At 37.5% G+C, this 16,312-nt stretch overlaps 1 protein-coding gene across 1 annotated transcript; it reads left to right on the top strand.

Moving 5' to 3' along the window:
* Nucleotides 1-883: 883 nt before the first annotated feature.
* On the top strand, nt 884-14,397 carry LOC114161034 (plexin-C1-like). The gene is made up of 16 exons (XM_028044060.1): nt 884-2,423; nt 3,423-3,545; nt 5,817-5,951; nt 6,044-6,144; nt 6,219-6,324; nt 6,411-6,573; nt 7,045-7,147; nt 7,591-7,666; nt 7,809-7,856; nt 7,988-8,121; nt 9,737-9,916; nt 10,857-10,968; nt 11,478-11,654; nt 11,736-11,900; nt 12,588-12,687; nt 12,867-14,397. Exons 1-16 carry the CDS (start codon nt 1,425-1,427, stop codon nt 12,917-12,919), a joined length of 2,775 nt encoding a protein of 924 aa, XP_027899861.1. The 5' UTR covers nt 884-1,424; the 3' UTR covers nt 12,920-14,397.
* Nucleotides 14,398-16,312: the final 1,915 nt, after the last annotated feature.

The following is a 16,312-nucleotide window of genomic DNA, read 5'->3' as shown; positions in this document are numbered from 1 at the left end:
AGCTTTCTTTCCTTGGTTTATTGTTTATGTCCTCAGTGCTTGTTTGCCTTATCTCACCCTCCTTCCAATCAACCACCTGCCTCTTGTCAGCCATCAACCTTCCCTCCTGTCATTCTTGCTGGATTCTTCTGCTCTCCCCCCGGCCCGCTGCGTGTGTTTTTGTAAATTTTCATTTTTATTAATGTATTTACTTTGCTAGTTAGTCTCAGCAAACTGAAATCCTTGCTAACCGGAAACATATCCCTGAATTGAATGGCTTGAAGGGTTCCTTATGTATGGAAGCCCGTTTCCGCCACTCTGTAAAAAAAAAATAATAATAATTAGCATCTCATTATAATGAGATTATTTTATTTATTTTTTTTTTTTTACAGAGTGGCGGAAACGGGCTTCCATATGGAGGAGAAGTCTGAAGCAGCCTATATATTCTCAGATGTCAGATTGACGTTCCGTATATGTATGCTAGGTTAGCTCGGGCAAGAAAATAAAAACTGCGTCATAAGAAGATCAAAGGCTGCTGAGAGTTAGCCTAATGTAAAAAGAACTTCCTAATAAGGCAATTCTCTTCATGTGGCAGATAAAAAAAAGAGCTATACACTAATACGGGTTTGCTGAATTCGTACGTAAGTAACCTGGTATACATTGTTACTGTTCCAAGGGTTTTTTCTTTTTTTCTCTCTTCTACTTAAGTTTGGTGAGACAACATAGCCTAGTAGCCTAGCTTACAATGTCGGGTACGTAAAATACAAAAAATGAAAGCATATTTTTCTCAGGATAAATAATTAATATCCCTGTAAAAGAGAATTTAAAAACATTTAAAAGAGTTTTAGACATTGTGTATAGACATGTTGTTACAAGAAAACAATTGAGAACCGAACCCAGTTGGGATAAATTGTAAATTTTACCGTTTTTATTTTATTTTATTTTTATTTTAGCCAACAAAATTAGCTTCCGAGGTTTAACACTAGATGGCACTGTTGCCATAGCTGGAAAGTGATGCTCTATGTTTGCTGATAATCAAAAGTAATTTAATATCTGCCATTTCTTGACAAAAGCTGAGATACATCGCACATTGTCACAGTTGTGAACCCAAATTAAGACAAAGACAAAATTAACGCAAATATAAATACAACATATCAAGGATATATTCTCTATTTCTACCTTGAGCTAAAAGAAATGCACATTGAGTTGCCATGTGTAACAAATAAAAAAAACCATTGTGATATACAGTAAATCTGTATTTATACTCCAATCTTTACCGGCTATGCAAGAACAACCATGTATTTTAATTTGTTGTTCTGCTTTGTGGGCTCAGTTCCTCCCACATTTAGCACCTCGAGCTTTAGCTCTCATGTCTGTGGAGACCCACAGATCAGTGTGCTGCAGTGTGTCGGTTTCTCAGTCAGAGCTGAATCCTTTGGTGCAACATGATCCTGCTGCTTGGTCTGCTTTGTGCTGTCTGGGTGGAACCTGCTTGGAGTCACAAGGAAGATGGAAGTTTCAGTTTTGAGGGAAACATTCAGCAGGTCTCAGTGGCCACCAACTCTGTTTACATCGCCACAGAGGAGAAGCTGTACCAGCTGAGCCATGACCTGAATCTGCTGCACAGCCTGACCCAGAGAGGGATCTTAAAGAACGACAATGGGATGGGTGATGTGGAGTTTCATCGAATCTCAGAAACAGATTTGTTAAATGCAAGGTTTAGTGTCAATATTTTAATTCCATTTGCTAGGAATGATACAGTAGTCAGCTGCGGTGTGACCAACAATTACTGTGGCTATTGTGAGATTCTGGACCTGAAGAACATCTCTAAGCTGGTTTACAGTGAATTCATCCAGGTGGGACCTCAGAGGAGCAGCAGTGGGTCTGTCAGCTTTCTGGTGGATGTGAAGGAGGATTCAGGTCAGACTGAGACTTACATTCTGACAGCGATAAAGAACCCGAGCAACAAGACAGAGTGTAGTGCTGATTTAAAGACAATCAACCTTCAAAACACCGATCATAAACAGCCTGGGGAAATATTTTCCTGGTCTGGTCGATCAGGTGTTAAACCTGGGATCCAAACTGTAGCTGATGTAGAGTTTGTGGACGGATTCCAGATCAACTCAACAGTGTATCTGTTCTCCAACGTGGCATCAGGAGGTAAAACCAACAAAGTCCGTCTGATCTGGCTTCAGGCTGAAACCAGTAAAGCTCAGACTCTGGAGTCTCTTCATGGAGCGACTCTCAGTTCCTCTGGAGGCAGCAGACTGCTGGCCTCCTCGGTCGTCCCAGGTGGACAGCAGGTCCTGTGGAGTGGAGTGTTCAGTGTGGACGGAGGAGAAAGCAACACTGAGCTGCTGCTGTTTGACGTCAGTCCTGATCTCAGCAGGGAGAAGAATAGAGATCCTGACTTTTTTTACACACCAAAAATTACAAATTCCTGGGTAAGTTACTGTGAATGTAAATATAAAGGAAATAAGTTTAGTCATTTTATGTTCAGTTGAATATCTTATCTTGAACGTACTATTAAATTTCCCTTTGTGACAAATAAATTATTGAATTGGTAAAATGTAACAAGAATGTTAGATGTCCAATCTAAAAGCATTCTGCATTAAAATTTCCATTTGATTAGCTGAGAAGGCGTGAGACCAAAGGTTTCTTGCTGTGGTTCTGATGTCTCAAAGGTTGGCATTTATTAGTCACAAAGTTTCTTTATGTCCAATTATGTTTAATAATATTCTAATATTTTTACCAGATTAGCAAAGACACATTTACTTTGTTAGTAACTTGCAATGAAACTTCACATTTATTATTTAATGTATAGGAATAAACACCAGTTGAGCTTGAAGATAATTGATACCAAGTCCTTTGTGACATTTCATTGCCAGAGACACATGGTAAAGCTCTTATCTGCTATAAAATTACATTATAATAATTTTTGTTTCACTGTTGATCATGTTGTCTAAAAGGCATGAGATGAATGCAGTTCATTTTACTATATTACTCCATGAAATGGACATCAATGAAGTGAGGACATTTTTCTCTTTGTTCACCAGAAAAGCTCCTGGTGGCATTTTAGCTTTTCTTATCCCTACACATCGATTCTGAGCAATAACAGTGCTTTTTTTTTTCTAACTGCATTTGAACTTTCTGTGGACAGTATTCATTACGGCAACAAAGTTTTTCATAATTGAACTGTTTTGCTACACTGGTTTCTGTTGTCTTTATAAAAAGTATGTTCACTCAAATACTCCTGTGGCCTCAACCCGAACCATTAAAAACTCTACATCATCTAACACATGACCGTATGATCATTGATACTCTGCAGTATCATCGGCTATTCACCCTTCAATAAATCAGTTTTTTGAGACCAAATGTTTTCAACTCTTCTCTGTAGGAAGATTTCATAGACTTTAGAGCTACTCACTGTTTCTGTTTCTCAGTCAAAGACTCTAAAACCAAAGGTTGTTCTTCTGAAACACGATGACATGACCTCTGTGTTGGCGACGAAGCAGAAGGCCTGGATGGTGTTCTTCATTGGAACAGCAGACGGATTGCTTATGAAGGTGTGTAGAAAAATACTGAATGCTGCCGTACTGCTGGAGATGGGAGGATTTGTTTCAGTGGAAATGAGTTTCTGCCTTTAAAATGAGTATGTTGTGATTCTCTTTCCCCACCTACTAAAAAAAATCTAACTCTACACACAACAGCCTGACTAAAAATGCTTTGGAGTTTGGACACATTTTGATGAAAGGTGTGAGAGTCTTAAATGCAAGATGCTTCTAACGTGACAGGATGTCCACCACCCGTTCTTCTCCTTTGTTCTAATGGAGAAGAATTACATTAAATCTAAAAAAAAAATACCAGGGGTTATGCATTGGTTAACAGAATGATACCTGATAAGTATAAAAGCATTTTTATTAAAAGATGTTTTTGTTTTCAGCTCTGATAGCAGGTTTTATTCCTCAGAGCTTTTTAATCCTGCATTCTGAAACCGAAGTTTCATTATAATTATTTTGATATTAGAATTTGTGCAATATCTAATTGCGTAATGTTTAAAATACTTGCAGATCACATTTTTTATATAGTTCAGGTAATGAAACACAAAACATGTTTTTAAGAACAAATAACAGAAACTCCAGATTTTAGGATTCTAACCACATTTACAGAGACTGGTGCTGCACAACATGAACCATCTCAGTAAATACTGACACTTTGATGTATCAACATATTTGAAATAACTGTTGCTAGCTAGTATTGCTAATAATAGTTTGAAATGTACAAGCATGATGTAGTGACAGTTTTCTATTTGAGTCTGGGTTTGATGTCATTTCTAGATCAGTTTAGAGGGAAACAAGCAGCCAGTTGCTATTAGTGTCTGTTTTAGTATCTGAACACTTCTCCTTTTTTTTGTAGCTTCTGTTTAAAGCCAGCGTCAATGTGCTAGAACAGCTTGTATGTATAGCTTTGTAAACCGCTGACGACTATTGAGTACCACCAACGATGGCTAACGAACAGTTTTATTTTACAGGTTTTAGAAAAACGTGTCGCCTAGACAAATAAGTGTGCAATATTTCAAGTAATTTTTGCAACATTTAAATGAGAGATGCATACATTATTATGTGCGCAGACACAATTCTAATGTTGCTTGGAACTAATGGATGCTTTCCTCTTGGGTAGGACAAAAATATGATTTAGAGGACAATGTGATGGTGCATTTTCAGAATGAATGTGACTGGAACAACTTTGACAGAAACTTGAATTTAAATGTCTTCATTACTGCCACAACAAGTAAATTTACTTGGGAGTACTGTATATTCTTTTTTGTTGTTGTTGTAAATATTCTTAGAAATTTCCAACATGAAAAACACACATAACAGGTGGACTTTCAGATCATGTGCATAAAATACATACAGAGTTCATATTATTTACAGACAAACAGGTGTTAAATTGCAAAGTCATGTTTGATATATGAAGCATTTTTATAACTCATGATATTTAGTTGTTTTGTTAATCAGGTCATAGAATGGAGAGTGGTTTGTATAGACAAATCATTATATATTATCAGATTCTCAATAGTATTTCAATTGGGGGGGCATGTAGAAAAAAATGTATGATCCCTAGGAGGGAGCATAACAGAATGTAATTGAGAAACACTGACTTGGGAGTATTTAACCGAAGATGCAATCTGGAAATATCCTGTTGGATTTTACTAAAACTCAGCAGAAGTTGTTGCTAAACTCAACTTGAGAGATGGGCCAACAGCGTAGAGAATCGTGTCATTGGCATAAAGGTGAATAATATGAATCAACAACAGAAATGAGGCCTAGGCGTAAATTCGAACTGAAAGACTCTTCAGCCTCACCTGCATCATCCAATCGCAGCGTCACGCACATCTACCACAGCCAAACAGCAATGGACGACACCTCGTCATAGCCAATCATTGAACAAGCCTCCATTTATATGGACCTCCATCCATGGCTCCCATCTGCTCACCAACTAAACTCAACCTCCACCACCAGTGTCCAGGCCCGGGGCGGGGGAGGAGACATCTCAAATCCTGATCACAAGCTTATCTAAATTCACAGCACCCGCATATTCTGCTGGAGTCAGCGCACCAAAACCTTAATTCCTTAAATAATTGGAACTAGTCCTGTGTGGGTCTCTCCAGGTTGAATTTGCTACATTAATATAAACGGAGAAAAGGGTGTTATCAAGTATTGATCCATGTGGTACAACATTGTCTATGGAAACTATTTTTGCTGAAATATAACTTTGACAAGTTCAGTGCATATTTTTCCCATAAATACTGTAACTATGATCTATATTGTCGTCAGCTTGCTGTAGACAGGAACTTTAAGCCCACCTGTCCAGAGATTCTCTACAGAGAGAGTGAAAAACGCAAAGTGTTTCCCAAAATCCATCTGGATCAAGTGGATCAGAACCATGTGTATTTGCAGCTCAAAAACAAGGTTAGTGTTTTATTTATTTATTTTTTCTCATTTATTTTTCATGAAACGCGCCCGTACTGCGTTTTCGGATGTTAAGTGTGTTTTTGTTCCAGATTGAGCGTGTTCCAGTGTCGAGGTGTAGCACTCACAGAAATGTGAGGGCTTGTCTGTCGGCACAGGATCCCCTCTGTGTGTGGTGTGTCTCTGAAGACAGGTCAGGAGCTTCTCGTGCCGCTGAATCCTTCACACACTTCTGAACTTTCTAACACTTCATTTGAACTTTTCCAGCTGTACATTTGAGGACCACTGCACAGAATCAGAGTGGTTGTCCATCCCTGATGAGGCTCAACAGGAAGTGATTTCCCACCGAGTTGTGAAGGTTTCCAGTGGAATGGTTTGTTTCTAACACTCTGACTGAATTCAGTTACATTTCAGTTTTCTTTTAGATGATGTTATTCTTCTGTATTCCTGTTTTCTCAGGTCAAAGTATTGATTCAGACCCACCTGACTGTGCAGCAGAAGGTTCAGTCTAACTTCACCTGTGAATTCTCCTCAAATTCTAGTCAGATTTGTAGGCAACAGGGGCTTTCAGCACAGTACCCTCAATGCACATGCATCCTTATCGACACTCTGCTTACTGATGGTAATCAGCTTTTGTTAACTGATCAAAGTAATGTAATAACCTGATCATTTAGAATATATAAAGGTCAGTTCTTTCTAGTAAAGTAAAAACTAAAGACAGAAACAATGTGATAATCTGTAAAATAACATTTTCTGTTTCTGTCTTTGTAAATGTAATATGGCAGAAAACAGGTTTGAAGTTTGAAAAGTCATCCTCTGTTTTTCAGTTCTATGACAGGACATTTTATCAATTTGAAAGTTTCAGATTTATGTTTTTTCCTGTTTCAGTAAAATCTGTTAAAATGATCATATCTTAATGTGTTCTCTGCAACTTTAAAGGTTCCTTTGTCTCAAGAAAACAGATTCAAAATGGTTGCCATTTTCAACGCAGTATTTCAATTACGCTACCCAAGTTTATATATTCTTTGCTAAAAAAAAAAAGTGAATTATTGCTTTCTTAAAGGAAGTTTTGTAAAACTGTCGTAATTCACAGTTCTGGATGTCGCCATAAAGATCGGCATTGGGAAAACTGAGCTGACAGAGCAAAGAAAACTAATCAACTGTTCAAGTATTCATGGACAACCAAGTTCTCCTCTGTAAGTTCATTTATATACTCAAAAAACTAAACTTGTGGGTTTGGGTTGTTTTGTTGTTGTTGCTTTTAAATAATGACAAGAAGGCTGTTGGTGCAAGTCTCATCTCAAATGAGACGTTTGCTTGTCTTCTCCTTGCATCAGCAGGTTTTCCCTGAGTTTTCCACTGTCCTCCAGCAGTGAACAGTGGATGTTGGGTTTGTTGGTGACTTTAAATTCGGCCTGAGAAAGAGAATGTTTGGTCGAATGTCTGTGTTTGGTTGGAGGCCGTTAGGATGTGGGTGGGATGTTCATGTTTTGAATGATGCACCTGTAGCTCATCCAGCGTTTCCTCAGGGAGAATGTCTCTGCTCTTGCATTTAACATAATCTGTTTCAACAAGTTTGTGGTGTTAATGTTTTCCAAAAGCTGAGCTGAAAGCCAGTTTCATTTGTTTTTCTCTTCAGGTGCCGACAGTGCATCAGCTCTGGGTGCCAATGGATGGAGAACAGCTGTTCCTGGGCCAGTGAACTTACTCACAATGTAAAAATCAACCTGCATTTCTCTAATATGGATTTCTTAATGTTATTGGTTACTGTCATGACCATCATATTAAGTCTTATACAAATCAGTAGTAACCTGTCCAGAACAACATTGTTTATTTATTTCAAAGTCTTCTGTGCAGACCCAGAAGGATGTTTGCCTGGAGATGGAAGCTGGGAGGAAAATTTCTGTGAGTCTGAATCAGTATTAATGTACATTTTTCTTAACACTCATCCTAAACCAGGTTTCTCAATCTAATTCAGTAATGTCATCAAATAAGCATAACGGATGAATGCTAAATATCTTTTGTTTCCCTGTCAGTTACCAGATGTCATCTCCGTTACACCTAGTGTTGTGTCTGTATATGGGAAAAACCACGCTTTGCTGTCGGGTCAGAACCTGAGCGACGTGATCGGAGTGAGAATCTCGACGCACATGGACTGTAGTCCTCAGGAGTGAGTCACTCTACGGAAAACTACGGCCAGTCGGAATGTATCTTATGTAAACTGATGGAGGAAATAATTTGCCAGAAGAACATTTGTTTGCACAGCCAGTCTAGTGACCTTAACCTTACCATAGTTGGCGCTCCTGATCCATCAGTGAACTGGTGAGATGAGGGGTACACAAGTCACAGACCCATAACCAAACAGTAGTTCAGAAATATTTATGTTTTGCCTAGTATTGACTGCTTAGATAAACGTTTTTCCGACCCTCCCACATTGTTATACTGAAAACATTTGCAAACAGATACTGTACATACATAGTGCACTTTTTCTACAAGCACAAGAGCCCAAAGAGTTTCAAACCAAACATCATTCTCAGGCACATAAAACAACTCATCTGTGCAAGTGGCCTGAAAGCTGTGAAACAGAAGCTCAAGTGTCAAGAATGAAAAGCCAACACTAAACAGAGGAGAGGCTTCACATAAGAGTGAACAGGAAGTTTTGACACTCAACAAGCATGAACATTTTGAAGGTTTTCAATCAGCAAGCGTCATGCATGTGACCCTATAGAAACCGTCTGGCCCACCACATAAACACTTATAAACCGCAGATGCACTCTGATCCACTTCATTGGCAGCAACTTTTAATTTGCTGCCAAACTTCTATGCACAAATAAAAACATTTTGCTAAAAACGGTGACAGCAACTCTAATTTTTATTGATTTTGATCAATCAAAACGATAGAATCCCCCAAAATTAGCTATGCTTGGTATTCCAACCTTCTTTTTCTTAAACCCTCCTAAATCTACAACATCATCTGTGCCGCCACCATTTATAGTCAGTTTGATCATTTACCATTTATATAAATGAAATGTACAAAGTTTTCTGTCGGCACATTCTGTTTCTCAAGTTCAGTCAAAATTCAAATGTCTAACATAAAAAAGGAATATATTGACAATTAACAAATGGACAGAAAGATATTTATGTAAATGGAAAGAAATGACTAAAACAGCTGAGGTGGCAAACTAAAAATACAACTTGCTTTAGCTTTTGTTTCAGAAACTCTCCATTCGGTTCATTCACATTCACCACAATAACTGCACCCATTTCCTTATGATGCTGTTCCTTGACAACCACCAAAACGACAATCTATGTTTAAAATCCTACGCAGTAGGCACTTCTAACATTTACTACATGCCAAGTAAATGGGATGTTTTTTTACATCTGACTGGAATGTGGAGCTTCCAGTTCTGCTTCCAGAACTTACAGCTCATCGTTCTTATAACTACCTCACAAGGTGGATCAGACGTTTCACGTCAATGGGTCGATTTCAACCCTCACGCCATAATTGCAAGGTGTAAAAAAATATGCATAAATTATGGGCAGAAAGGATGACCTGAAAAGGTGGAACGAGAAAACCTATTTTCTTACAGAGGAAGGCTTTCCTACAGATTCTGAATAGAAAAATATAAGCAAATTGAAGGCTACGGCTGCTGTTGTAAATTTCTTTAAAAATGTGAACAAATAGGAAGTTTCTCTGTCAGCCTTTCAGTGTTCTTATATCTTCTTGTTTCAGTTTAACTCTTACTATCTTGCTTTCTGTGTGTTTTCCTAATTTTTCTGAACAGATCTCCTGTGTGGAACAACACTGGTGTCAGTTTGACCTTTCACATCCCCACCACTGAAACTAGAAGAGTGGTCAAAATGTGTGTTCTTCTGCCTGATGGTAGTTGCCACGGAAACACTATAATCTCCTATCAGTCGTCCCCAGTCTGCACTGACATAGTACCTCGGAGCAGCTGGAGGAGGTATTTGAGCATTCCTGCAAAAGTTTCCATCAGCTACAGATGGAAACCCTTAATTGTCTAATTAATTAATTGTCTAATTAAGGGTACTCTAGTGTAAAGTGCTTTGAGTAGTTACTATTACTAGAAAATGCTACAGAGTCAGTCCATTTATGACCACAGAGTATCCAACATCTGTATGTACGTCTGGCAGGATGATGTACCACATCACAAAGCTCAGTTGTAAACAAGACCATGAGTTCACTGTACGTCCCCAGACTTCAGATTTTTTATCAAAAGCACTTTTGGGATGTGGAATGATTGATTATCTTGGATATGTTGTTGACAATTTGACAGTAACTGAGTTATGCTGTCATGTGGATATGAACCAGAGTTATATTCCTTGCTATGCTCATTTTTACCACTAAGCAACTAGAAAAGAATGATCATTCCAATTTTCAAAAATTAAAGTTACTGGGTTTTTTTGTTGTTGTTGTTTTACAAAGCTGGTCATCCTAGTACAGTAATTATCTGTTGTTCTAAAGCTACAGCTTGCACATAAAAGACTCCTATAAATATATGAATATAAGTGAATTAGGTATTTTTAGTGACTTATCTGTCTATGTTCCCAACAATGAATCTCACTCTGGAGTCGTTTGTACTTACAATGTTTGGAACGGATTTTTAATCCTCCAGTGCTACAGTATGTTTTTTGTTTGATTTTTGCCACAGAGCAGTAGAATATGGTTTGTGATTCTTAATGTTCTGTTCATGGTTAATTTGCCTTTGAACACTCTGAAGCACGTCTATGTTTATTCAGTTGGCTGTTTGTAAGCACATAGCATTTCCTATGAGCACCTGGGACTTAACATTTTATGAGGAAGTGTTAGTAGAACGATGAGTAAAGAACACCTTCTCTGTATATCAAACGTCCTCTAATCTGACTGCGCTTCATGCCCTGCAGTGGGAAGAGGAAGGTCAAACTCATTGGGACACACCTGGAGTTTGTGGATGGGCTGATGCAGAGCCACGCCCAGCATCAAGTGTTGCTTCCCAGGAACAGCAGCAGTCAGGAGGTAGTTCTGCAAACTGTCTGTGGTGAATATATTTTTAAAGGCACCATTTTGAATCCAAGATCAAATTACAAATGATATAAAACAACTGCTATAATAAAACACAGAAGTGAAAATAAACTGCATTCACAAATTAGGTGAATGCTGCTACTACTAAAGTGGAGGTGAAGCATGATTAAAACTTAGTTACAAATGGTCAGAGGTGAATGGGTGAAAATGTTTTGGGGCTATAGAATTGAGTATCCTGTGCATAACGGTAAAAGTATTGTCTTTCTGGAATAAGAAATACATATTCACATATCTGTTTATGTTGAACGGTTAAATAATGAATATAAGGGGCCTTAACACTGAGCCTTGGGGCACACCAGAAGAGATTTTAAATTTACTTGAAGGATGGGAGGATGAACGGTTTGTGGCTGAAAAGATACAACGTTACATGACATGTTGTCTGACTATTGTAAATGTTTTAACATAAAATCTCTTTGACCGAACAATTTTAAAATAATTTGCAGACTCTCACCTATGATACGCCTACAGCAGAAAGCAGTCAGATTTGCTGCAGCACCGTTTTTATGAAAGTAGCCAATCAAACAGTGGCCTGTTTGGTCAAACTAACGTACTATCCTGATCCGGAGTTTACCGGCTTCACTACAGAGAGGCTGAGAAATGATGCCCGTGTTGTTATTCACGTAAGTATTTTTTTTTTTTAAATTACCCAACAAGTGACTTGAGTTTCTCAAAGGTTACAGTTTGTTTCTGTTTCATTTCAGAAAAGTTCAGATAAACTGGAGATGACAGCAGCAGAGTTGTTGGTGTGGGGCATTGAGGGTGAAAAACAACATCCCTGTGTCAAAGTCAAAGAAAACCATAACAAGACAGACTCCTTTATCTGTGACATCCAAGGAGTTAACAATACTAACTTCAGGGCTATAAAGGTAAGTTATTTTTAGTATTTGGTTGTAATTTAACAGTTTAGTTGCACTTTGTTGGTGTGGTTGTGTGTTTTATGCTTGTTCAGATATTTTTTGGGATTATGATTTTCTGTTGCTCACCCTGCTGGGCTGACCGGGTTTGAACAGAGGAGCAAAGACTGAAAGACGGGGAGGATACAAGCAACTCCCAAACATTCTCTCTGAAAAATCCCAGCTGATTTGACAAATGCCTAAAAGATCTATAACAGCCAGATGTTTAAGTGCATAAAGCCAACAGTTCTGCTAATATAACCACCGAGGAATCAATAGCTGCCATTTTAAAATCCAATACCACTTTTGCACATACATAAACTTGTAAATTGGGAAATTTTGAAATTAATCTCTGTAGCTTGTTTTTGATAATTTTGACTAAATCTTTAAAGTGCAGCTTACAACAAGGGTTAAAGCAAGAGAGTTAATCAGTGAATTCAAAACATACTAGATGCAGACTTTTACCACATAATAGAAAAAAAACCTTTTTTATTCTTTTCTTGCAAGAATGTTCTTACTGGTTTGAACCAAACAAATGTGTCTTACAGTAAACTACACAAATATGTCATGTATTCTCATCTTTTCATAGTTACTGTCTGAAGTTTACCTCAATATATCACTCACAAAAATGTTCTAATGCTGTTTTAAATTTGACTCCAGATTAAATATGGTGACACAACTGTGTGGATGCAGACTCTGACTTCATTACATGTGGGCCTTCTGATTCTACATTTTCTTCTCAAATGCTCTATTCTTACTGGTAAGTTTTCTAAATGAGCCTAATAGCTACACCAGAATATATTTTTCTATTTACAGTTTTTTTTTCAATGTAAATTTCATAAATCAAATAGTCAGAGTGGGGTAAAGACCAAGATGCTTTTGTCTTTATCCCAAAGACAAAAGTTCTATGGTTCCAATTAAAACCTGATTTTCTTTCAGTGCTGGTGGTTTTCTGTCAGTGGCAAAAGAGACAAGAAAGTTCTGATTACTGATCATTTCTCAGCCAGAGGATCACTGAGAACAAGTACAGCCCAAGGATTCTAAACGTGTACATCGTGATCTTTGCTTTGTCTTTACATTTTTAAACGTTGCAGTATTTTCTAACATCCTTCTGTGTCATCCAAATGTATCCACCCTGAACCATAAGTGAACTAAATGGCTGAACAGAACACCTAGGAGCTGTTGAATTGCCTTAAGAAAAGTCACTGAAAGCACTCGCTATGAAAATACAAAGACAACCTCCAGAAAGTCATATATTATCATTTGTGTTACCATGACAACTGACACAACTATACATTACTGTCAGCACATGACCAATGTCCCTTTTAGTCAGCGTGTTGATTTCGATGAGTGGATGGACCAGAACCTCCTCCAGTTTGATGAAGAAAACAAAGTTGTCATTATTTTGGGTCATGAAAATATGAGGTTATAAATCAACACTCCATTATACATTATGAGAATTAAAGTAAAGAATACTAGAAATCTATGTGTGCCTATGTAGTTAGGTTTATTTTAAACACTTTTTACTAAATTGCCCAACTTAAAAATAATTGCTAGTGTTAGGGATTTCCTGTCCAATACATAGAGGAAAAACTGGTGAGTGTTTTAATTTTTATTATGAATTATTTTAATGTCTGTGAAGATTCACATATAGCTGCAGCACATCCAGAATGCTGCTGCCACAGTCCTGACCAACAACAGGAAACCGGATCATGTGACATCTGAGTTATTAAATTACTGCACTGGCCCACTGCTTGGAAAGATTATATAATTTTAAAGTGCATTATAGGATTAGACTAGTCAGGACTGTAAACATTGACAGAAGTGGTAAAAATCTTTTGGTTTTATTTTGGTATTTTTAATCTTATATTAGCTGTTCGTTTTCTTAAAAATATATTTTTGTATGGATTTTTTTTCCATACAATTCTTACAATTATGCATTTATTGTACCACATATTTTTATTCCAGTTAATCTTAAGTACTGCTCTTTTTTAAATACCGAAAAGTACTTTAAATTCACCTTGTGTATGAACCGTGGTATTGGTGACCTGTCCAGGGTGCACCGCTGGAGATGGGCACTAGCACCGCTGACCTGCAAAGACAAGCATGTTGGCTAATGGATGGATGGGAAAATAATGAATAATGGGATAAAAATAAACTTGCCTGGCAAATAGTATAAAATTTCAACGTTTTTTTTTTTTTTTTTTTAGTTTTCCTTGATGAAGAATAGTGTAATAGCAAAGACTTGTGTAAATCACAAAGACTTGTGATTCTTCTCCTGTTGCTCCACTCCATTACTGCTGGTCATTTTTTAAAATTAACAGAGTTGGTAATTAAACGTTAATCCCTTTAATCTGCCTTTAATCTGCCTTTATGGTCAGTCTTCTTTACAATTGGAAAATGTTCAAATGTCAATACTGGCTTTATTATTTGATAAAACTGATCAATTCAATAAAAGTAATTAAATATGGTGGACATGTTACCATGTCTGGATCTGTTACTCACAGAGTAACCCTAGAGTGGGGATCTTTTTTCTTTTTTTTCCTAATATGACTTAATGTTTATTGAATTGGCTTACATAATTTTATAGGCAGGCCAGTGCAGGAAATAAAATATAACCCTGTTCAGCAACGCCATCTTGTGGTGCAACCTCTATTATATCACAATTTTAATCGCAAATATCTGTCCAATTAATTTGCACTAGATTGTCAAAGAATTGTTTTAGCTCTGCCTGAAACTGACCTTTTGATTCAGACCATATTACCAAGATGTAATTATTTTGGCATAATTCTGAAACTGATCATTCACATGAAGAAAGATAGCAGCCAAACAAATAGGTTAAAAAAAAAGTCAAATGTTTATAGAAATGTGGTGGACAGAAGAAAAATCATATTATTGTATGTATCTCATGAACAACTTTGTCAACTTATTTGCAAATCAACGGTTTAAATTTAACACAGGACTTGATAAATAATGTTCTTATTGTCTATTACTTTAAATGTGTACCCAGATTTACAACGTGTTCCAAATGATTATACGAGTGATATTTTCTCAGATTTTCTTAAATGGTCAATGCAAATGACGGTCAGTATAATTTTCAAGTCATGAACTATTACAGTATAAATCAAATTTTACTGAACAAAGCTCCCAATGAGAACAGAATTTTTTTCAAAAATAAAAAACTCAAAATGCACTGTTCCAAATTATTATGCACAACAATTTTTCTAAACATTTTATGGATTATAAAGAACTGTAAACGGTAACAGACCGAGTTACATGTTATGTATCACCTGCATAATTCTTGCATCCATTGAACTTGTGAGTTTGTGGAAAGTTTCTGCTTGAATTTCCTTGCAGGATGTCAGAAAACCTTCCCAGAGCTGCTGTTTTGATATGAACTGCATTCCACCCTCAGATCTTCTGCTTGAGGAAACTCCAAAGGTTCTCAATGGGGTTGAGGTCAGAGGAGGATGGTAACCACACCATGAGTTTCTCCCCTTTTATGCCCACAGCAGCCAATGACACAGTGGTATTCCTTGCAGCATTCATTGTCATGCATGAAGATGATTTTGCTACAGAAGGTTCGGCTCTTCTTTTTGAACCATGAAAGAAAGTGATCAGTCAGAAAGTCCATCTACTTTGCTGAGCTCATTTTCACACCTTCAGGGACTCTGAATGGGCCGACCAATGATTCTCTCCCCATGATTTCAGCCCAAAAAATGACTCCACCACCTCCTTGCTGACGTCACAGCCGTGTTGGGACGTGGTGGCCGTCCATCACCAATCCACTACTGCGTCCATCTGGACCACCCAGGATTGTACAGTAGTTATCAGTGAGCAAGTCTGTTTGAAAATGAATCTTCATGTATGGCTGGGCCCACTGAGACAGTTTCTGCTTGTGAGCTCTGGTTGGGGGGCCGAATAATAGCTTCATGCACCGTAAGCCTCTGGAGGATCCTCCACCTTGAGGTTCCAGAGGCACCAGCAGCTTCAAATAACTGTTTGCTGCTTTGTAAAGGCATTTTAACAGCTGCTCTCTTAATCCGATGAATTTGTCTAACAGAAACCTTCCTCATTCTGCCTTTATCTGTACAAACCCATCTCTGTTCTGAATCAGCCACAAATCTCTTCACAGTACGATAACGCTTCAGTTTTTGTTAAATATTTAATGTTTTCATACCCTGTCATACGGAACTACACTATCTGATGATTTTCGTCAGCAGAGATCCTTTCTCTTTCCCATATTGCTTGAAACCTGTGGCCTGCTTAATAATGTGGAACATCCTTCTTAAGTAGATTTCCTTTAATTGACTCACCAGACAAACTAATCAACACAGCTTTCTGAAATTAATTATAGTGATTCAAAGAGCCCTGACACACAATAT

This window comes from Xiphophorus couchianus, chromosome 17 (genome assembly GCF_001444195.1).
Source record: "Xiphophorus couchianus chromosome 17, X_couchianus-1.0, whole genome shotgun sequence".
NCBI lineage: Eukaryota > Metazoa > Chordata > Actinopteri > Cyprinodontiformes > Poeciliidae > Xiphophorus > Xiphophorus couchianus.
Note: the sequence above shows the minus strand (reverse complement) of the source record. Positions and strands in the feature narration are given on the sequence as shown.

Excerpts from the sequence above, each read along its gene's own strand:
- LOC114161034 (XM_028044060.1), top strand. The coding sequence starts at position 1,425 with ATGATCCTGCTGCTTGGTCTGCTTTGTGCTGTCTGGGTGGAACCTGCT. Across the intron at positions 9,917-10,856 it reads CCTCGGAGCAGCTGGAGGAG|TGGGAAGAGGAAGGTCAAAC; the intron begins GTATTTGAGCAT and ends CATGCCCTGCAG. Across the intron at positions 11,655-11,735 it reads ATGCCCGTGTTGTTATTCAC|AAAAGTTCAGATAAACTGGA; the intron begins GTAAGTATTTTT and ends GTTTCATTTCAG.